Raw genomic sequence first — 22,921 nt, 5'->3', positions numbered from 1 at the left:
GTTCCCTCTGTAATGCCCAGCATCATTTTACCAAATTCAGTTTGTTTCTCTGTAATAAAATAAGATTCTGAAGTAATGTTCAGCAAGCTAATTTACAAAGCTGATATGAAATTTTAACTTTCACAATAGAAACCATCAAAATAAAACGTGAGGAGGAATAAAAAACATTTTATCTGTGTATTCAGTATCACACACGAGTTAACCTTTACAGTTCAATTTACTATATAGAAATCATTTGGGTTTTATATTCAGTTAAATTCTGAACCGAGATTACAATATTGTAAATTAAAAAAAGGTTGTTACATTAATTTAATACTTTTTAGCATACAAATTGAAATACATTAAGTTCAAACTTCTAATTTATGGCAAACAGTCTTCAAATACAATACAGACATTTCTTAGTTACCATATCATTCACATGTGGTTTTGTAACTCTTGAGCTGTTCTACGTAGAACAGCTCAATTGACACACCATGAAGCCCAAGGTTGGATAGTCAAGCCAAAGACTCAAAATTGTGACATCTTTTAAAAGATCTGGCATTTGTGGACCAAAGCACAATATGCAAAAAGGGTTGGGAACAATTCCTCCTCCTTATTTTGGTTAAAAAAAGTTGCATGGTAGCTTGGAATTTTGCATAAAACCCCATATTATACCTTGGTAAAGTCCAAGGTATAAGATGACAATGGATTGGGGTCCTAAATTTTTTTATTAGTAGAACCCATAAAATTCAAATGGGCATTAATCAAATCAAAAAATATTAAGCACCTACTGGTTTAAGTGAAATTTATTGAGATTCATGATCAATTTCTTTCCACCTTGAAATCAAGGTGTAAAAACCAGCTATTAAGTGCATCCCAAACTTCTCCTATGTAGCACAGGTAGAATTTTCTGTCCATTGGCACCAAAGTGAAGTCACATTTCCTCTTGGGAGACAGAAATTCTACATCTGAACATAGATTAAGTTAGGAAAGTATGACCCCTGTTGTTTATTTTATTACTATTATGATTCTGAAATCTAGTTTTACTAACACACTAGCAGTGAACAATGCAAATTCCTGGCAACAACTGTCAGATTAAGTGACCCTAACTCCCTTCCCCCCCAATCACCATAAAATTTTAGTATGAAAAGAATTAAAAGCAATAACTATACTGAAAAAATAGGGAAATAAGAAACTAATTGATTGGCTAAATAACAAAACAAACCCCTAAAGTTTGAAATCACTGCAAACTGAGAAATTGGAAGTAGGTGTGACTCACCTTCGGCCCCTCACAAATCTGAAATTAAATAATATTCCATGCAAAAGAATATCAGGTTTCTGGATATAGATGTAGCCCTTCTTTAAAGTTTTAGTGTGCTGCAGTTTTCTGCAATTTTTATCTTCCTCCCCCCAGGTTAATCAGAGTATTTAATAGAATTGTCCATCTCAGCCAAAAGATTTGTGATTCAAAGGTTTACTAAGTTACTCTATGCATTCTATCTATACAGAAACACTTATTATTACAATTGGTTTATGCAGGATTAACATTTTTGGTGTTAAAATTGTTAAACATCATGCTTACTGCACATCAACTCTCCATGATGCATCTGAACTTCACAATGAAACATTTTATTTAAATTACTAGTTAAATAACTGAAATGTATGAGTCAAACTAAATTTAAGAGGGCTATAAAAGAAAATAACCTTCAAAACAGTCCATATACACATCTATTTCAAACTACCTTTGCTAGCTAGCCCCTTTCCCAAAGTTTTAGCCTGAAAAAACAGTAAAATCTACACAAAATTTTATTGCAATCATACAAGGGTTACATTAGGTCAAATACAACAAATACTATGATGCAATTTTACATTTATTAAACTACAGTTCAAAGCACAAATTTACACTTTCTAAATACACTAAACGTATCTAATGAAGTCACACTGGTCTTCCACTGACATCTGATATATCTGGGTGAAAGACATTAACTTTACAAGACTTTAAACACGAATCCTTAGTATAAAAACTGTGTACTTGTATGTAAACGATTTAATGGGGAACCCAATTAATGGGCTTCCATCTCCACTAAGTCATCCATTTTGTTGCATATTTTATTTTAAACGCTTAAGGGGCAGAACAAACTGGTAAATTTAAATTTGGATACATCATCTAAATCTCGCAATTAATCCCCAATGAATTATAGATGAAAGCTGTTTTTGTCTGGTCCCAAATTACTAGTTTGTTTCCAAGAGAATTAACAGAATAAGATTGATTGAATTTTCCCCACACTGGAATGTAGACCAGACAAGCTTAACCTGCAACTTCAGATCTAAAGAAGCGTTAATGCCTGTTCTAAGCTTCAGTGGAAAAACTGTCTTCTTGGCTCAGCTGGATGCAAGAAGGCACAAAGAAGAAGTGCTTCATCGTGTCTGAAGTAATTCCAGCATCTTGCATCTCATACCTAAAGAGAAAAAGATAAGCATAATTCGGAATTTATTTATGCACAAAGATTACAGAACTACTTAACAGACAATAAAATATCTTTCAATAAACCTTAAAAAATGAACATTTTGCTATTATTTATATAAGTTATGCACTCATCACAAAATTAAATTTAGTGCCCAGCCAGCATGGCTCAGTGATTTGAGCGTGGACCTCTGAACCAGGAGGTCACGGTTCATTCCTGGTCAGGGCATATGCCGGGGTTGTGGGCTCGATCCCGTGTGGCATGTGTAGGAGGCAGCCGTCTCATCATTGATGTTTCTACCTCTCCCCCCCTCTCCTTTCCTCTCTGAAATCAATTAAAAATATACATATTTTAGCCAAAACCGGTTTGGCTCAATGGATAGAGCGTCAGCTTGGGGACTGAAGGGTCTCAGGTTTGATTCTGGTCAAGGGCATGTACCTTGGTCACGGGCATATCCCCAGTAGGGGGTGTGCAAGAGGCAGCTGATCGATGACTCTCTTTCATCGATGTTTCTAACTCTCTATCTCTCTCCCTTCCTCTCTGTACAAAATCAATAAAAAAAATAAAAAAAGAACTAAGCTAGGCATTTATTTCAAAAAACACAAAAACAAAAACAAAAAAACATATTTTAAATAATTGGCAAACATTCTGTCACCTCAAATATCTAATCTGCTTTAAAATATAAACACCTTACCAATCACTGAATGACATCATGAAGTAAATAGCTGGCCTCTGACAATCATTAAAAGCAGATGGTTCATGCAGAGAATCTGCTCCCATGTTGTCAAAGATAAGCCAATCTCCCACGTTCAGCTCAGGAAGAAGACACTTTTCCACAATGTGATCAAGCTCATCACAGGATGGACCCCAAAGGCTGCTTGTAAACAGAGGCTCATCGTCCTTGTATTTCTGTAGGAAAGAAAAAGTATTTTAAAGTTTAAGTTTTCACTCATGCAGGTACTGCATCTGAGGGTAGATAAGAGCATTTTTTACTATCTCAGATCCACCTTGCCATGAAAGGGAGGTCAGTAGAGCCCTTCATAAGTCCTTCATCTAAAGTAGGGGTGTCGAACTCAATCAGAGAAGGGGCCAAAATCTAAAATCCAGCCTAAATCGCGGGCCGAATGGTTTATTGAACAGTCATAAACTGTCATTGTGATGGAAACGCAGCGGAGTGCAGTGATGACAGCGCGGTGCGGACCACATTCCCAGGCCTGGCGGGACGGATTTGGCCCGCGGGCCTTGTGTTTGACACATGTGATTCTAAAGCAACAGACTAAAGCCAGAAGAATGCAGATCCTCAAAAAAGGGCACCAGTTCCTAACCTAAAGTACTTCTTCGAAACCTAGGATACACCTTAAAAATATCAGCTCAATTTACAAACTGCCAAATGAGCAGATTTAATATTATTTGTAATAGAACTTGCCTTGTGAACCTCTGGAATGGTATTTAAGTCCTCAGACAGTTTACTTGCAAAAGAACCATAAACACCATCATTCATAGAATACACAAAAGCTGGTTCATCACTTCCGGTTTTTTCTACTGAAATAAAGAGGAAAAAATGAAGGTGAATTTCAGTAAAATGCCTCTAATAGTTATCATGAAATGCCTATCAAACACATTGAAAATTTATAGTACTGACTCCTAGTTTTAACATCCTATATAATAAAAGGTTAATATGCAAATTGACTGAATGGCAGAACCAGTCACTATAATGCACACTGACCACCAGGACTATCTCCTGGTAGTCAGTGTGCTTCCACAGGGGGAGTGCCACTCAGCCAGAAGCTAGGCTCATGGCTGGCAAGCACAGCAATGGTGGCGGGAACAGGCCTAAGCCAAGGGGCCTGGACTGAGAGAGGGCACAGGCCAGGCTGAGAAAACCCCACCCCAGTGCACGAAGGTTGTGTATCAGGCCTCTAGTCTCAAAATACTTAACTTAAAAAAACCCATGCCGAAACCGGTTTGGCTCAATGGATAGAGTGTCGGCTTGGGGACTGAAGGATCCTGGGTTCGAATCCAGTCAAGGGCATGTACTTGGTTATGGGCATATCCCCAGTAGGGGGAGTGCAAGAGGCAGCTGATCAATGACTCTCATCGATGTTTCTAATTATCTCTCTCCCTTCCTCTCTGTACAAAAATCAATAAAATATATTAAAACAAACAAACAAACAAACAAAAAAAACCCTACAGCCTAGCCAGTGTGGCTCAGTGGTTGAGCATGAACCTGGAGGTCCCAGTTGGATTACAGGTCAGAACACATGCCAGGGTTGTGGGCTAGAACCCCAATAGGGGGCATGCAGGAGTCAGCTGATCGATGATTTTTCTCTCATCGATATTTGTCTACCCCTCTTCCCTTCCTCTCTAAAAGTTAAAAAAACACCAACCCACAGATATGATATATACTGACATAACCTTAAACAAAACTGTTAGCCTAAAAAACAACGCATTTCACAAAGGAAAAGAACCAATGAACATATGAAAAAATGCTCTGCGTTATTCACCACCAGGTAAATACAAATTAAAAGTACAATGAGCTATCACCACCACACACCTACTGAATGGATAAAAGATAGGTAATGCAAAGAAGAAAAAAAAAGGCCCTAGCTGGTTTGGCTCAGGCTCAGTGAATACAGCATTGGCCTGCAGACTGTGCCCATTCCCAGTGGGGGCTGTGCAGGAGGACAAAGGTGGGGAACAAGCAGAATCTGCATATAATTTACACTGCCAGAGGGAGAGTAAAATAGTAACGCCACATTGATATCTCTGAAAACATCTATTCTATAACCAAACAACTCTATTCTTAATCATTTACCCAAACGTCGACAAGATTTGTATAAGAATGTTGATTTATTCATAATAGCCAAAAACTGAAACTAAATATTCATTAGCAAGAGAATGTATAACTTGTATATTCACAGATTATCATCAATAAACACGAAACAAAATGTTCAGTCAGATATATTATACTGAGCTTTCCTGAACAAAAGAATATATGCTATATCAGCGGTTGCCAACCAGTGGTCTGTGGACCACTGGTGGTCTGTGAGGTCGGCAACTACTGTGCTATATGATTCCATTTATATGAAGTAAAAGTGGTTCAAATTAATCTATGGCAGAAAAATAACCAGAATAGTGTTTGTCTGGCGAGGGAACATAACTGAGAAAAAACAATTCTAAGATATGAAAATTATCTTTTGAAAGGGATATCACTATGTCATTAACTCATCAAGTAACACACTTAAGATTGTGCTCACGCTATGTCAAAAAACACCCCCAAACCTAAACAAATACTGAGTCTCGTTCAATTTGTCAAACTTGCGGCCCACAATGAATATTTTTGTGGCTCAGCCAATATAACGGTATATAAGAAACATTTTAATAACTATTTCATAACCTAATTTTTGCAATATCCTGTTATACATAATTATTAATGAACTACGTTTGCTAATGACTGATTTCTGTAATTGTGTTGCATTCATTTCCCTTACACGCCTTACGTGCAGGCACACCATATCTCTCTACTAATACTAACAGTGAATATCTTAGCAGCCAATTGCAATGTCATCATTAGTCTTATTCTGACTTGTTTGGTATGCTCAACAGGAAATATTTCACTTTCAGAGAACAAGAAAAATAGGTTTACTTATGAATCTGTGTTACACTTATTCAGTGTCTGGTAAGTTAATGTTCAAGAAAAGCTATTCTGAAAACCCCTTCTGTGTGTTCTAGGCTTAAGCAAGCGAGAGAGAGGAATAAATGAGCTAGGCTTCTCATTGTTGGGAAGGGAGTTACACAGGGAAAGGGAGAAACCAAATGTGCCCTGTAGTGTATCACTCTCACAGCTTTTGATATACAATTATGTTTATTAAGAACTCAAAGGTAAAAAGACTACCTTACTCTTGCTTATTCTGGGGGGAAGACTATGGGAAGAAATATCTCCTTAATGTAGAATAGTACCTTTCTACCCATTCTTTTTTCAAAGCGATACTTTCAGCCCTAGCCAGTTTGGCTCAGTGGATAGGGCGTCAGTCGGTGGACTGAAGGGTTCCAGGTTTTATTCTGGTCAAGGGCCCATGCCTGGGTTGCAGGCCTGATCCCCAGTGGGGGTGTGCAGGAGCCAGCTGATCAGTGATTCTTTCTCAGCACTGATGTTTGTTTCTCTTTCCCTTTCCCTTCCTTTCGGAAAGAAAAGTATTAAAAAAAAAAAAAAAAAAAAAAAAAAAAAAAAAAAAAAGTGAATTTCGCCGAAACTGGTTTGGCTCAGTGGACAGAGCGTCGGTCTGCAAACTGGAAGGTCCCGGGTTCGATTCCGGTCAAGGGCATGTACATCGGTTGCAGGCTCATCCCTGGTGGGGGGTGTGCAGGAGGCAGCTGGTCAATGTATCTCTCTCATCGATGTTTCTGGCTCTCTATCCCTCTCCCTTCCTCTCTGTGAAAAATCAATAAAATTATTTTTTATAAAAACAAACAAATAAATAAAAATAGTGAATTTTGAAAATAAACAAATGTGATACTTTTAGACTGTCTAGATTAAAAGGATTCCATTGGCCTTACATAACGTAAGAAAGTACAAGGCAGATTCTCCCTGTGACTCATGTGACTGAAATCACACACAATAAAATGCTGCTTCTTAACAAATGGTGAGAATCACCTGGGGGAAGTGTATTTAAAAAATATGTCTAGCTCAACATCAGCTCATGAGAGTTTCATTCAGATGTCTGAGGGACATTTTGAAAAGATCCCTGTCTATAGTTGGCTGAAGACCACCCACCTATATAATCCATAAAATGTCCTACAATATAATTACACTAGAATATCTGATAAATTCATCTTCAAAATAACTGGGATTATCTACTAACAGAAGAAACTATAAACTTTGTAACTTACCTCCAGAGGAAAATTTATCACTTTCGACAACTTTCTTTGCAATGATATTAACTGCAAGTGTAAATGCAGAAGACACGTAGTAGCTTCCAGGTTCTGAAATTATCTTAATGCCAGATCCTTCAGGAAAGTAGACATCCAACAGAGGGCTGATAACACGATTAACCTATGAATTTCAAATCCCACATTATAGTTTCAATATTGGATTAGACAATTCAAATTAAGCCACATTCCTGTCTAGCAACAAGGAAGCAAAATTTCAAATCCGTTTAAGTATTAAAGAATGTGGAGAAGGACAGAGCAGGAAATTAAGGAGTGACGTACACATGGATAAAATAGCTTAAGATACCCAAGTTGTGAATCTGTACTATTAAGCAGCTGTAAGAGCACAACAGAATAGAAACTTTTCTGTGGTAAAAGTTATTATGATACAGAGGTTAAAAAAATTATTAAACTTATCAAAGTTAGCTAGGTCTTCTCATTGCCTGCTTATTTTCTGAGAATCAAATTTTAAACAGATATCACAGGCTTTTATAGTTCCTGACACTGTAAATCCCTAGACTACTTACTCATTTACCACCTAAGCAAAGAGAGAGAGATTATTCCAGTATGTCCACCCACTGAACAGCTTACCTCTTCCAATTGAAATTCAGTTCCTGTGAAGCCTCCTCCAATGTCTAAGATGTTCATTGTGAAGCCAAACTCTCCCTAGAGATGAAGAATAGGAACATTAAAAAAATATATATTTTATTGATTTATTCACAGAGAGAGGGATAGAGTTAGAAACATCGATGAGAGAGAATCATCGATCAGCTGCCTCTTACACACCCCTTACTGGGGATGTGCCCGCAACCAGGTACATGACCCTGCCCGGAATCGAACCCGGGACCAGCAAGAATAGGAGCCAAACCAGTCCCAGCAAGAATAGGAACATTTTGAAAACCCCCTCCCAGGATGATAAAAATATATGTTCTGACATTGAATACAGCAAGTTTTTTGGTTCATAACAGAAGCAGATTAATTAAATGTTATATATGTTAGCTTCCTGATGTTGTCCATACTGTCTTGTAGACAAGTAAATCCCTAATTCTTTCACCCACTTTTAAAATGAAGTATGGAACTCTGCTCATAATGTAAAAAAATAAGTAAGGTGTGTGTCATAAATATGAGAGTACTTTAGAGATAGGAGTGTTTTTCTAACCTGATATAAATATCAAAATTCAAGGAAAAAACTTACAGCCATGTCAAACACACATCGGGCATCAGATAGAGCATGTACGTATACTTGAGATTCTTTGCAAGCACTTGAAACATGAAATCTGAAAGAAATAAAGTAATAAATATAAAGCAGCAGCAAATTTTAGCTACCCTTCCTGTAATTCCTTTCAATTCTCATTCACCATATTGACACAATTAAGTATTTATCTTAGCTTCAAGTTCAAGTATTAAAAGCCCTAACCTCTAATTATCAAGTTACAACACTTAACAATAAGTTATCAGTCATGATTCATGAACTATCAAATTGGGAAAGGGAAAGTTCCTGCAGATATTGGTAGAGTAAAAAGTTCCATCAATAAAATTGGGCCACAAAAACCATTTTATCGGATAATATATAAAAACATGTCTATTATGAAATAGAAATGAACATTAATTCACCTGAGTATTACACACTTAAACTTGTTAATATTACTTAAGTGACAGATTTAGAAAAGAATAGTTAAACTTAACTGAAGTATGATTTTGTACTCTGATTGTGGCAGTGATTACATAAATCTGTTAAAATTAGTAGTTTACCCCCCTAAAAAAGATAATTTCCCCTCTGTTAACTTAAAAAATAAAATTGAGTTGAAATGTGAAAGCTCTCAAATATATGTCAATGCTGTCATCTAAAGTAGTGATTAACAGTGATGATTCTTTGTTCATCTTTATGAACAATTTATAAAAAGCAAGATCTTGTACTGTAGTGGACTAGCAATGGAATGGCAACTCAGAAAATTAGATGGGAGAGAGCAGCATAAAACAGTATGAAGGATAAAGCATAGTTAGTTTTTTCCTACACTAAGAAGGTTAAAAATATATATATATCATATATAAAAAAATAAAAAAATATACAAAACTGAAAGTTGAATCTATGAGTTCATACGAAAGAGTCTTAAATCAATAATCTTAAAAAAAAAAAAAATACTCACTTAACCCCAATAATTTGGACATCAAGTTCCTTAGCACATTCCAAGATATGCCTACAGTTCTTCAGGGTAGCGCCAAACTTCATGTTACCCTCTTCATTTCCAGTATTATCTTCCGTTGCAATATGTAGTAAGACCCTAAGAGAAGGGGAAGATGATTGGGGCAGAGTTGGTTTACATCATCATCAGCACATGTGAAGCCTGAAGATTGTAGAAATTGTTTTCATTATGTTGCCAGTGTTCCCAAATCCAGCGACGGATGAATCAAGTGAACCTAATGAAAAACAATCCTGTATAGAGAAAAAACTAGCAATTAGGGCCTAAAGCATGAAGCTTAAAAGGATGGAATTTGGAAATAGGAAGTTAAAACTCTGTTGTAGCAGCAAGGGTAGGTAGGGCTCTGTAATGAAAGACATTACTTCCAAATGAAGTCCATCAGTCCATAAATCCGCCTGGAAAGACTAAATTGAATAGCAATGCCATCATTTTTTCAGGAAAAATATTAGGGTTTCAAATTTCTAAATTATTCTAGCCACTAACTTTCCACCCACTTATTCTGAACATTCCTATTAATCTCATATCTAACAAAAATTTTGGGAAGCTTTCAGTTATTTTATTTGTATAAAAGGTTTTAGACTACTGATTTAAATCTATTTGGTATTTCATTTCAAACCATGACAATCTAGAAAAAATGATCATAAGGGATTCAAATAATTACAAAACCACTAAAAACTGCAAATACACAAAAACTATGTTGGTGAATGACTGATGATGAATGGGCAAGTCTGATAAAAACTAAATTGTTCTATTGATGGGTAGAATAAATTCTAGCAAAAATATACCATTCCATTTACAATTTAACACATTAAACATTCCATCCAAATCAGGGCATATCTTTAGAAGGTCGTGGCACAGAAATTTTTAGAAGAGTTCTCTAGAAAATTTTCTGAAAAAGCCCAAAGGTTTTTAGGGTAATTGATCCTATTAGGATGCCTTTCTCAGGATAACATTAACATCATTATAAATATACCAGGAAAATATGGATGATACACATTTCCAGGAACATATAACTCATTCAAAGTAAGCAAATATGCTTAGCCCACATGGCTCTGGTTGACCTCTGAACCAGGAAGTCATGGTTCGATTCCTGGTCAGGACATATACCTAGAGGTTGTGTGGCATGCAGGAGGCAGCCGACAGATTTTCTTCTCTCATCACTGATGTTTCTCACCCTTCCTCTCTGAAATCTATTTTTAAAAAATGAAAGCAAGCAAATAATTTTGTGCTAATACAATATACTAAGTATATATGAACTCCTCTTGAGGTTATTTTTTGCCTATAATTTTTTAAAAAAATATATATTTCTTCATTGATTTCAGAGAGGAATGGAGAGGGAGGAGAGAGAAAAACATCAGTGATGAGAATCAATGATTGGCTGCTTTTTCCAAGCCCCCTACTGGGAATCGAGCCTGCAACCAGGGCATGTGCCCTTGGCCAGAATCAAACCTGGGACCCTTCAGTCCGCAGGCTGACACTCTATCCACTGAGCAAAATTGGTGAGAGCAAAACTTTTTGCTTTTAAAAAGTAAATTTTTTAATTTATAAAACAATCTTGGAATGCAAAGTAAAAAAAAAAAAAAAAAAAAAAAAAAAAAAAAAAAAAAATCACACTTCCTTTTCAAATAGAAGTGTAAATTTCAAAGAGATCCCTCAAATCATTAAGGACAACCATTCAAGAGCTATAGCCAAGGGCAGAATATATCCTTAGCTAACCAGGAAAAAAAGCTGACCAAAATGCACCCTGTTCCTAACATGACATAACTAGCAGGATTAATGTGGTTATAAAAATATAGCTGTGGCCCTAATTTTTATCCCAACCTTAAGTTAAAGATTATAAATTTATGCCCTACACTGTCTTTATCTCATCCTAACTCAGAAATACCCAATAAAACACTAGCATTTTCTATATAGAAATTTTAAATAAGTTAAAATAATTACAACACACACCACTGCTCTACATAACTGTCTCCTTTCCCCAGGATAAGACAAACCCAAACCTCAAAGCAAATAAGATAATCTACCGAGGTATTAAGTTTTACACTTACTTGGCATTTGGATGATTACGTGCAATTTTCTTCAATTCGACTTCACTGTCACAGGTGATAATGTTCACTCCAACTTTTGCTGCATACTTTATCTGAGACACTTGCTTGCAAGGACTTATGTAAATGATGTTTTCTGGAGACACTCCCAATTCCTGCACTAAAACCATTTCAGTCTGTAAAATAGATATTAAACAGTGTCATCTAAAAGGCAAATTTCCTATTACTTTTCATTCAATTACTACCATATATATATGTGTGTGTGTGTGTGTGTGAAATTTTCAAGTTACAAGAAGTTAAATTTGTATTACATAATGCCACAGTACATATACTGGTAATACTTACTATACTATACTGGGTTAAAACCTTTTAAAAGGTATAATTACTACTGGAGAAATTTCTTAATTTAGAATATCACTTGTCATCAGAAGTAACTTGATCTAGGCCAGGTCTAGCCCAAGAATGAGGAATAGCCCTAACTGGTTTGGCTCAGTGGGTATCTAACGTCGGCCCATGGACTGAAGGAACCCAGGTTCAATTCCGGTCAAGAGCATATACTCAAGTTGGGGGCTCAATCCCCAGTGGGGAGGATAGGAGACAGTCAATGATTCTCTCTCATCATTGATGTTTCTATCTCTTTCTCACCTTTACTCTCTAAAATAAATAAAAATATATTTAAAAAAGAGAGGGAATGAGGGGAAAAAAGTGTCAATAAAGATAAAGAGAACTTTTAAAAGTCTCATTTCACTGAAACTTTTCTTTCATTGATAGCACACTTAAAAAGTTGGTCAATTTGCACTATTAGGCTGCAAATTTAAAAAACCTATCCAAAAGTCAAATTTCCTTGAAGTTTTTCTCCACCTGTTGTGGGTAACCAAAAGTCAGAAAGTTAATTTTTTTAAAAATTAAATTATCTGTGTACATACCTTACCATCCCTACCCCCCCATACATACCCTCCCTCCCCAGAGTTTTGTGTCCATTGGTTGTACTTATATGCATGTATACAAGTCCTTCGGTTGACCTATTATCTCCCCCACAGAAAGTTAATTTTTAAGTACTATAGTTTAATGGCAAAAATCAAGAAAAAATACTTACTTTACTCGAACAAGCAAATCCAGTTCCAAGAGCTGCCAAAATCTCAAGTACAGCTGGGGTAGAGTTGCACTTTACCGTGTAGAATGGCTTGATCTGAGCCACTACGTTCTGCCACTGACTGTGCTTCTTCACAATCTTTCCAAGATCTCCCACAAAAAATGCCTTCTTCCCTGTCTATGATGTTCATAAAAAAAAAAAAGAGAAATAGTCACACCTACTGAAAATAGAGTACCAATGAATAGGAAAGAACTCCCTTTTTCCTCCATAAATGAGCCAAAACATGTATTATTTATACACTACATTTAAGGCTTATGGGAGAATTAAGCTAGATCTATAATGATTTTAAAAAACTGTGCCTACTCCTAGGGTAGAGATGATTGTGCACATCAATGAGAAAACGTTGGTTGGCAGATAAAATAATCTTATTTAGAATATACAACCTCCAAATACTGTTTTAAAAGCCATGAAGCCAATATTACTGCTTTCTATTTTAAACATATTTTTGGAAAAAAAAATATGTATACTACTGAAACATGCCAAGAAATAGACATGATTGGAAATGAATGGCAGATATGAGATAGTATTTTAAGTACCAGCAAGAGAAATAAGATATTCAGTTGTAAATCAACCTTCAGCCATACAATTAAATAAAATCATTGAGAGCAGTTATTAACTAAATGTGGGATGTTTGAGACTGTAAACAAGAACAGGTGAAAAGGGAATGTCAAAGACCATGAGAGATTAACTGACGAGTGAGGAGAATCATTTTTTGGTTTTATTTTTCTCTATTTACCTACCCTTAGAAGAACAAATTTTTTCCATCCTATTACTGAACACTAAGTAACATGAAAACAATTCAACAAATTTGGGGAATATGGGAAATTAACTCCAATAAAAAAAGCAAATTCTATCAGTAAGGTGATAAACAAAAATAATTCTACCAATAAGCACAAAATAAAAATAAATGATCTTAAGTAGTCACGTGTATGATTTTATAGAAGCTGACACTAGGGGCAGTAGAGTGTAAGCATTCAATGTAAACTATCAATTCTCGGTCCACATACACCAGATTATCTGAAATGTAAATGAAGATCTAGCCCTGGTCAGTGCAATTCCACTGGTTACAGCTTAGGCCTCCAGCACTGCAGGATAGAGGGTTCAATTCTCAGTCAAGGGCACAGCAGGGAAAGGGCTATCAGTGTGCATGTTTTTAAAAAATGTGGGCTGGAAAGAGAACCTCATTCCCATTTAAGGGGAAAGGGCAGTGTTAAGGCAACCTAGAAAAAAAGACAACCTGGAAAAAACTTCTGAACAGGTCCTTCATTAGACTGACTTCTTGGAAATAAAGCATTGGTATTTTAGAATTCAGAAACGTGAGACAGCGCACTTACCAGGGTATGTTCATTAACATAGTTATCAATAACATCTCCAAGGTTTGTTCCTTCATCCAACAGGCCAACGAAGTAGTTTGCATCGTCAATAAATCCTTTCATCTCAGCCGTATTCCACAAAGCCGAAAGTCATAAACCAGGAAAAACAAGAGACGGGCCACCAATCCTTATGTATGGGTCCTTAGAATATGCAACAAACTGTCAAAACAGAAGTTATTTAAACATTTATATTATTTCAGTAGGTAACCTTATATTATTTCAGTTGTCAACGAAAGTGTGCTAAATGCCTAATTTAATGAAGACTCTGTATGATCACTCAACACTTTCAGAAACATTAGAGTGCCCATTAAAAAGTGTGTACTTCATATATTTTTATAAAAAGCTCGATATGATGACTTTAGAGAAGATAATCCACATATATGCACATTTATTTATTAAAACTCAATATGGTCACCTTATTTACATAAGAGTTGCAGACTCAGACTATATTAATCCTCATCTTGTTTTATAATTCTTCCATAACACAATTTACTAATTTTAAGTGAAGAAAGCTTATTAACTAGTGAATTAAGTATCTACAGCCAAAAAATTAAAATACTGAGTTTCAATATATTGCCAGCCAGATAATATAGCATGCTACCAGGTAACTCAAATAAGTGTTCTCTAAATAAAATTGTAGAGTAGATGAAAGGTAAGTAATAGAAGTCAGTGGAAATGAAGGGTGACGTAAGAGGAAATTTGTTACAGACTGACTAGGTAAGGTTAGCAATCTATGTGTCTTGTGAGGCGAGTTGATTAACTGATCTAGAAGTCAGAAGACCTGGTCCTGGCCATGTCATTTAACAACTTTGCAATCCTAGGTCATTTTCTCTAACTTTAAAAAAAATATATATTTTATTGATTTTTTACAGAGAGGAAGGGAGAGAGATAGAGAGCTAGAAATGTAGATGAGAGAGAAACATCGACCAGGTGCCAACGTACATGCCCTTGACCAGAATCGAACCCGGGACCTTTCAGTCCCCAGACCGACGCTCTACTGCTGAGCCAAACCGGTTTCGGCCATTTTTTTCTAAATTTTAATTATCTTTACTTCCTCAAAACGTTGTAGTTAGAGCTAAAATTAAGTTGCCAATTGCCAGAAACACAAAAATGCTATCGTAATTCAAAACCTGGTATAAACTAAGTTCATCTGTACATTATAAACAATTTACTGATAACTGATTTTTAAAAAGGCATCAGAGCCCTAAGTTCAATGTACATCCTAAACCATTTAGTGAAAACTGATTTTTAAAAAGGCATTGGAACCCTGGCTGGTGTGGCTCAGTTGTTTGGAGCGTTGTCCTGTATACCAAAAGGTTGGCATACAACAAAATTTCTACCAACATGTACAAAATAAAAATAAATGATCTTAACTAGTGGTCAATGAGTCTAAAGAAGTCAACACTAGCATCTACACTAATAAGAAAGATGCAAATTGACCAATAGCCCATCAGGAGTATGCAAATGAACACAATAAAGATGGCTGGTTAATTTGCATATGCAGGCACCAAGTGGCCAGGGGCAGGGTGAGAACACAGGCATTCCGCACCACCCCAGCAGCTCCGGGCTGGAGCAAAGGCAGAAAGGTGGCTCCTTGCCAAAGGGAAGGCAATGCAACATCCAGGGGAAGGAAGGCCCATTCTTGCATGAATCTTCTGCATCGGGCCTCTAGTCTATACAAATAAAAAGGTAATATGCTAACAAGACCAGGAAGACTTTCCGGACAAAGCCATGGTGGCAGGGCTGAGGCACAGGTGGTTAAGGGCGATCAGGTCAGAAGGGGAGGGCAGTTGGGAGCAAGCAGGTCAGCAGGCAAAGTGGTTAGGGGCGATTAGGCAGGCAGGCAGTTAGGAGCCAGTGGTCCCAGATTGTGAGAGGGGTATCTGACTGCCAGACATGTAAGATTGGGCCAAAACCAGCAGTCGGACATCCCTCAAGGTGTCCCAGATTGGAGAGGGTGCAGACTGGGGCACTAGTTCAATATAAACTGATTCCTGGTCAGGGCACATACCTAGATTGCAGCTTGGACCTCAGTCAGGAGACACATGGAAGGGTTCTCATTCATATAATGTTTCTGCCCTCCTCCCCCTTTCCTAAAACCAGTAAGTATATCCTAGGTGAAGATTAAAAATATCCTATACATTTCCATATAATGAGCTAATATGCAAATAGTCATCATGCCCTCACACCGGGGCTGGGGGACCCGAGACTATGCATCCACCCTTGCCTAGCATGGCTAGATGAGGAACCAAGGGCTGCACCGGCCCTCTCCCAACCCCCAAAGCTTGACGGGGGGCAGTTAGGAGCCAGAGGCCCTGTATTATGAGAGGAATGTCCAAGATTGGACAGAGTGCAGGCTGGGCTGAGAGGCCCCTCCATTCCATGCACCAATTTCATGTACCAGGCCTCTTGTACTGACATAAACATATATCTTTTAAGCTGAATTCACTGGTCCTTAGTTTACTTTAAGCAAGGATTTGTGTATTTTTTAACATGAAGTTCACAAACGAAGACTACTCATTGTCTTGTACAGATTTCTGGTTGCCACATTAACAATGGGCATAGATCAGCCCTTGGCCACCTACTTTACAATTTGCACAGCCTTTCTTGAGTCTTCAACCCATTTTCCTACCGCCAACCCTGTTCTATCCTAGGTCTTCACCATGGTGATGGCCCTCATCCTAGAAGCGAACTCCAATGGTTTCCCAAGTGTCAGCTTTCTGGTTGCACCAAAACAAACTCATCAATAAGTCATAATACTAGTCAAATTTCATGAAATACAAACAATGCTTAGTTTTAAAATTTAAACACCAACAACTAAGAAGTCAATTCCATTCGGTTTAGGTCAGTGGTCGCCAACCAGTGGTTCGTGAGGTCTGAAAGGTTGGCGATCGCTGGTTTAGGTAATCAAATCTTTCTGAAATAGTAGAAACTGTAAAGATGAGAATATTTTTATTTTACCAAGGAAGTTAATAGGGCATATTCACAAGAGATCTCATATCTATGCAGTAAGTCAAATGGTAGTCTGAACATTCTCTGAAGTTTGTTATAATAGGACTGATATAAATCTGTGCCCAGAAAGTAATACATTGTAAGCTTGAGGACACATGTTTATTTATTTTAAGCAATGTAACTCTAGCTAAAGCATCATTTTAGGGAGAGAGTCAACTATGCACTAAGAGAAACAGAAAATATAAAGGCTACTCATTCAAAAAGTTCAATGGAAAGGTTTAAGTATAAAAAGAGTACGTAGAAACTTTCTGTTATATTATACCACCAATCTTTCTGGCAAGAAGGCTTTCATTTACTCTATTAACAATGAAAAATAATTTAACCAAGGTCTTCAGCCTAATGCTTCAGCTCATGTGACTCCTCAGTATGCTCTACTGTTTTTATTTATTTTTGTTAATCCTCACCGGAGGAAATTTTCCATTGATTTTCACAGGAAGTAGAAGGGAAGGGGAGAGACACAGAGAGAAGTATCAGTGTCTGATATGGTTGCCCTCAGCACATCCACAACTACCGTATTTTTCAGACCATAAAACGCTCCGGACCATAAGACGCACCAGTTTTTAGAGAAGGGAAATGAAGAAAAAAAGATTCTGAAACAAATAGTGTCCTAAAATATTTTATGTGCATTAAAACTCAACATCACAGTCATAAACACATGTAATCAACCCTGTAAAGTAAACAGCAGCATTTAGAACCATTTTAGAGCTGGGCAAGCACACAGAGCCGGGCAAGTAAAAAAGCTTTTTTTTAAAAAAGTATATGTGTAGGCTATATTTGGACCATAAGACGCAGGGACTTTCCCCCCCCACTTTTGGGGGGGAAAAAGTGCGTCTTATGGCCCGAAAAATACGGTAGTTACATTCTTTGACCAGAATCAAACAAGGGACCCTTCAATTCACAGGCAGATGCTCTAGTCACTGAGCCAAACTGACTTAGGGCTATTCTACTATATATATATAATATTTACTTGGGAATCTTGGGTTATCAATTATAGATCACTACAGGCAATTGCTACTAAATTCAACAATTCTAGCTTTAGAGTCAGGACAAGATGAACCTTAGTTTCTTATAGCAATAGTGCTTAGGGAAAAGGTAATTTTCCTCTGTCAGGACGTCAGTACTTACAAAAGATCAGGCCTATTCCATGCAGTCTTTTCTGCTAAACACCCATATTCTTCAGAGCTTTTCCTAGTATGCTCAGAGATAAGGAAGTCCCTCCCCCCAAACTATTTTTGAACTACACAATCTTTATGTCCCAACACTCACAGCCTGCTAAACTAGCTTAAATGTAACAGCAAATGGTTTTTTACAGCAGTATTCCAGGCGCTGTTTTAAGTACATTATCTATCTGGTATCAAATTTCTTAACCCTTAAAACCAACGTGTTATTAACTTCATTTTACCTTTGAAGACACTGGGGCACAGAATAACTGATTAGGCTATCTCTAGAATGTTGATCAAATCATGTTTAAAATAAAAGGAAAAATCTGGCCGAAACTGGTTTGGCTTAGTGGATAGAGCGTCGGCCTGCGGACCGAAAGGTCCTGGGTTTGATTCCAGTCAGGGGCATGTACCTTGGTTGCGGGCACATCCCCAGTAGGGGGTGTGCAAGAGGCAGCTGGTCGATGTTTCTCTCATCAACGTTTCTAGCTCTCTCTCTCCCTCCCTTCCTCTGTGTAAAATATCAACAAAATATATATATAAAAAAAAAAAAAAAAAAAAAAAAAGGAAAAATCTGTCTCCTCAGCACACAGGATTCTTTTTCCGGGAAAACCAACACAACTGACAGTTTCTTTATTAGAGCTTTAGCATACTCCCATAACCATTTCTCAGACTAAATCTCTATAGTTGTTAGTCAATAATTAAATTTATTCAAGTTTGGTATAAAAACATCCTATCATACCTACTCATTCCTAGCCTTTTAACCTTTCTTCATATAAATATTTTCTACATTTTAACCTTGCTGGCTGCTCCTTCTTTTTTGCCTAATTCTCAGGTAAAACTCAAAATTATTTTTTTATCCACCTTATCAACAGCTTGCATACAATGTGTACCCAATTTTGACAAATGTGTACACCCCTGCAATCACTACTACTATAAAGACAAATTCCCTCATGTCGCTTTTGTAATCATTCCCCAATTCCACCTCAAAAAACATCAAAAGGACTAATGGACTACTGTAAACACACTTAGAACACTAAAAAAAATACAGGCCATTAATATTATTTAATTTACGTAGTTATTCCTAACCCAGAGTAGGTTGCTCAGAAACAGATGGGACAAAGGACTTCACAACTCTTTAAACTTAGCAATGGTGGTGACAGCAATACACTCTTTTGAAGTGTGTTGAAAACCTAAAAGGAGCCCAAAACCTTGATTCACAAGTGACCCATACGTAAACTGTCAGTTACTGTTAAACATTAAAAGCTTTGCCCAGTGAAAACTAATTCCTTAAAATAAGCTGCAAAACACAAAAACCTCCAGGAGGGAAGTTTTCAATACATTTTGAGCCACCAATGCCTTTTGTTTTCAAACAAAGTGTCACTTTGGAAGCCGCCTACTTCCAAAACTGAAGAGGCTTACGTATAGTAGGATAAGGTGGGTTGATGTCTTTCCTACCCCCAATCTCACTGAAGGATTCCTAAAAAAACAGGTTTGTTTTTTCTTCCATTTTAATATATTTTTATTGATTTCAGAGAGGGAGAGATCGAATCAATGAATCATTGATTGGCTGCTTCCTGCACGCCCCCTACTGGGGATTAAGCCCAAAACCTGGGCATGTGACCAGAATCAAACCTGGGACCTTTTAGTCTGCAAGTCGATACTCTATCCACTGAGCCAAACCAGCTAGGGCTAAAAAAAGTTCTTAATCATAAGTCCAATGTCTCACAAAGGACCATCTCTGTCTTAAAGCACTGTGACGTGTAAAGTTACTTGGTGATGGCATGTTAACCCAGAATCTGAGACACAAACCTGTCCTAGGCGGCCAAAATGAAAATAAGTGCGCACGTCTTGGGGGTAAGCAGAGGTTATGCCCTATGCCAAGTTAATCCACCTCAATTTTAAGCACAATAGGGAATTCCTGCCAAACTTCCCAATGCTCTAATCCTGAGTGTAATTCCTGACAGACACTGAACTGCTTTCTATGGCTTGTAAGTCAGAAACAGACTGATTTACTGGCTCCAATACAATATAGAACTCTACATACTAGAATCTGGTGCTGCTGGATACTGAGTTACTTATATTAAGCCTGAAAAAAATCTACCATATGTAAATCTCACATTCTCTCCAAAATGCTTTATAACTTAAGAACAAATTTACTTTTATCAATAGGTACTAAGAAATGTTTTATTCTCACAAGTCTTCAAGCTATTTTCATAACTAAGCACCTTATGAATACAATATTATGGTGAAAGAAAGCTCATCTTATTTCACACTAATACAAGTTGTGCAATCAGACTGCTGCTTTTATAATAAGCAATTTCCTCTTGGTAGCTGGGAAGAAAGAACTGTTGACTATTCCTAGACTCCTTCACATTGGTGTTTTCTGATAATACATTTTTTATGAAGAGCTGCCAAAGAAAAATCTCCAAAGAACTGCACACTGCTCTCCCTGGAGCCTTCCATGAGGCAGTTGAGTCCTCATGTTCATCAAAAAGGCAGTTCCGAGAGTAACGGCTGCAGCACTGGGCACTTGCCTTGTTACACACCTGCTACAAAGGCTTCTACAGCTGATTGTACTTCAGAAGAAACTGATACATCTCTCAAATAATCACAAGATAATTCTGGCAGCAACAGCCCACTTGACACCAGGCTGGATGGATAGGAGTCCTGGGTTTCTGAAGTGAAGACCTCCCTGGAAGCAGAACAGGGAGAGCTGAACGGTTGAAGAGCACTGTTTCAGAGACACCTACTCAGGAAACCCAACCTTAACACATCGACCTCTTTTCTAAAAGGACTTTTACTCATTACAAATGAGAACTTGACCTATTTGGAAACTTATACTCCTCTTACTCTGAAGAAGCCTAAGGGCACTTCTAACTTGATTATTTTTTTATTATATTGGCATTTGATAATTTAGCACTCAGCTCAGAGCTTTAAAAATATGCACAATGCTGTCAGTCACCTCTGCATTCTACCTCCAAAAGAAAAGTTACTTACCATACAGAATACCTTCAGAAGTAAAGGGAAAAAGAGTATTAGAAGAGACTTTTAAAACATGGCTTGGGCACCACAGATGGGAAGCCTGGAGCAGGTAAACCTGCTAAAACAAAGCAGTTCCAGGAAGCCACGCTCTGGATCTGGTAGTCTTAGAGGTAACAACAGCCTACATTGAGTGCTCAGAAGAATCAGGACTGGGTTTGCTTCGACTGACGTTAAGAGGAAAGCCAGTAATGGCAATAAGCATCCTTCAAGTTATTTCTCAGGTGATGAGGTTAGAAAAAAATTAAGAAATCCTAAAGGAAGAACATTAAAGCTGACTGCTTGAATTTTAGAAGACAGAAAAGAACAAGAATGCATAGAATAGATTTAAGGGGGGGTGAGGGAACCCCTAAAAGGATGAACCAACAGGCTATGTATGAACTACCTGTATAAAGCTGCCCAATGAAATGCCTCATAGTAAGTTCTAAAATATATCTTTAATGAGATGAAACATGGAGTTTTCATAGTAATATGCTCGTGCATATGCAACTGACAAGATTAGGCTCCCTTTAAAAAAAAAAAAGTGATGGGAAAACTAAATCTGTTTTTGAAGGGAATATCTGTTTTGGTGATTAAGAGGTGATAACATTAAAGATAACTACTATAATATAACACAAACAGAAAATACAAAACCAAATTAATTTCAAGCTCTCCTGGTGTAGCAAAGGAATAACCCTGTAATTACTACTTTTAATACCTTATAGCAAAAGATCTCTCTGCCACCTCTCCAAGAGGAAAACTTAAGAATATACATGGCAGACTTTGCTGCTTCTGTTAATCCTCTCTTGAGGATATTTTCCCATTGATTTAAAGTGGAAGGGAGAGGGAGAGACAGAGAAACATCAATGTGAGAGAGACACATTGATTGGTTGTCTCCTGCATGAAACCGACCAGGGCCTGGGCTGGGGAGAAGCCTATAACTAAGGCACATGCCCTTACTGGAATCAGACCCGGGACCCCCTGGTCCACAGTCTGATGCTCTATTCTAGGGGTGTCGAACTCAATCAGAGAAGGGGCCAAAATCTAAAATCCAGCCTAATTCGCGGGCCGAATGGTTTACTGAACAGTCAAAAACTGTCATTGTGATGGAAACGCAGCGGAGTGCAGTGATGACAGCGCGTTGCGGGCCACATTGCAAGGCCTGGTGGGACGGATTTGGCCCGCGGGCCTTGTGTTTGACACATGTGCTCTATTCACTGAGCCAAACTGGCAAGGGCACGTCAGACTTTTCTAATCATCATTTCCTTGTTATTTAATAGTTTTATTCTTCTACTAGAGGCCCGGTGCATTAAATTCATGTGTGTGTGTGTGTGTGTGTTGCGGGGGGGGCCAGAGAAAGAATCCCCTCAGCCCAGCCTGCATCCTCTCCAATCCAGGACCCCTTGGGGGATATCTGACCTCCGGTTTAGGCAGTCGTACATCCCTCAAAATACTGGACCGTTGGCTAATCACTCACCTGCCTTCCTTCCTAGTTGCCTCTAACTGCCCCCCCTAGCAGCCTGATTGTCCCTCACGGACCCCCACTGGCTTGCTTGTTCAGCTGTTTGGTCGCCCCTCACTAA

At 37.7% G+C, this 22,921-nt stretch overlaps 1 protein-coding gene across 7 annotated transcripts in view; it reads right to left on the bottom strand.

The window, feature by feature from the left end:
- Positions 1-150: 150 nt before the first annotated feature.
- AZIN1 (antizyme inhibitor 1) overlaps positions 151-22,921 on the bottom strand; it is a 35,254-nt gene continuing 12,483 nt past the window's right edge. Inside the window, exons 3-13 of one of the 7 annotated variants that reach the window (XM_036436660.2) lie at positions 20,855-21,012; positions 14,107-14,304; positions 12,716-12,889; positions 11,623-11,795; positions 9,521-9,655; positions 8,569-8,650; positions 7,965-8,039; positions 7,335-7,497; positions 3,871-3,983; positions 3,139-3,353; positions 151-2,438 (exon numbers count right to left, since the gene is read on the bottom strand). In XM_036436660.2, the coding sequence (XP_036292553.1) occupies positions 2,330-2,438; positions 3,139-3,353; positions 3,871-3,983; positions 7,335-7,497; positions 7,965-8,039; positions 8,569-8,650; positions 9,521-9,655; positions 11,623-11,795; positions 12,716-12,889; positions 14,107-14,208 (1,341 nt within the window). In that variant the 5' untranslated portion in view covers positions 14,209-14,304; positions 20,855-21,012 and the 3' untranslated portion in view covers positions 151-2,329. Of the gene's footprint in view, positions 2,439-3,138; positions 3,354-3,870; positions 3,987-7,334; positions 7,498-7,964; positions 8,040-8,568; positions 8,651-9,520; positions 9,656-11,622; positions 11,796-12,715; positions 12,890-14,106; positions 14,305-20,854; positions 21,013-22,921 lie in introns of all 7 variants that reach the window. The other 6 variants (XM_036436659.2, XM_036436656.2, XM_036436655.2 and 3 more) reach the window with 6 other exon arrangements.

This window comes from Pipistrellus kuhlii, unplaced genomic scaffold (assembly GCF_014108245.1).
Source record: "Pipistrellus kuhlii isolate mPipKuh1 unplaced genomic scaffold, mPipKuh1.p scaffold_m20_p_14, whole genome shotgun sequence".
Lineage (NCBI taxonomy): Eukaryota > Metazoa > Chordata > Mammalia > Chiroptera > Vespertilionidae > Pipistrellus > Pipistrellus kuhlii.
Note: the sequence above shows the minus strand (reverse complement) of the source record. Positions and strands in the feature narration are given on the sequence as shown.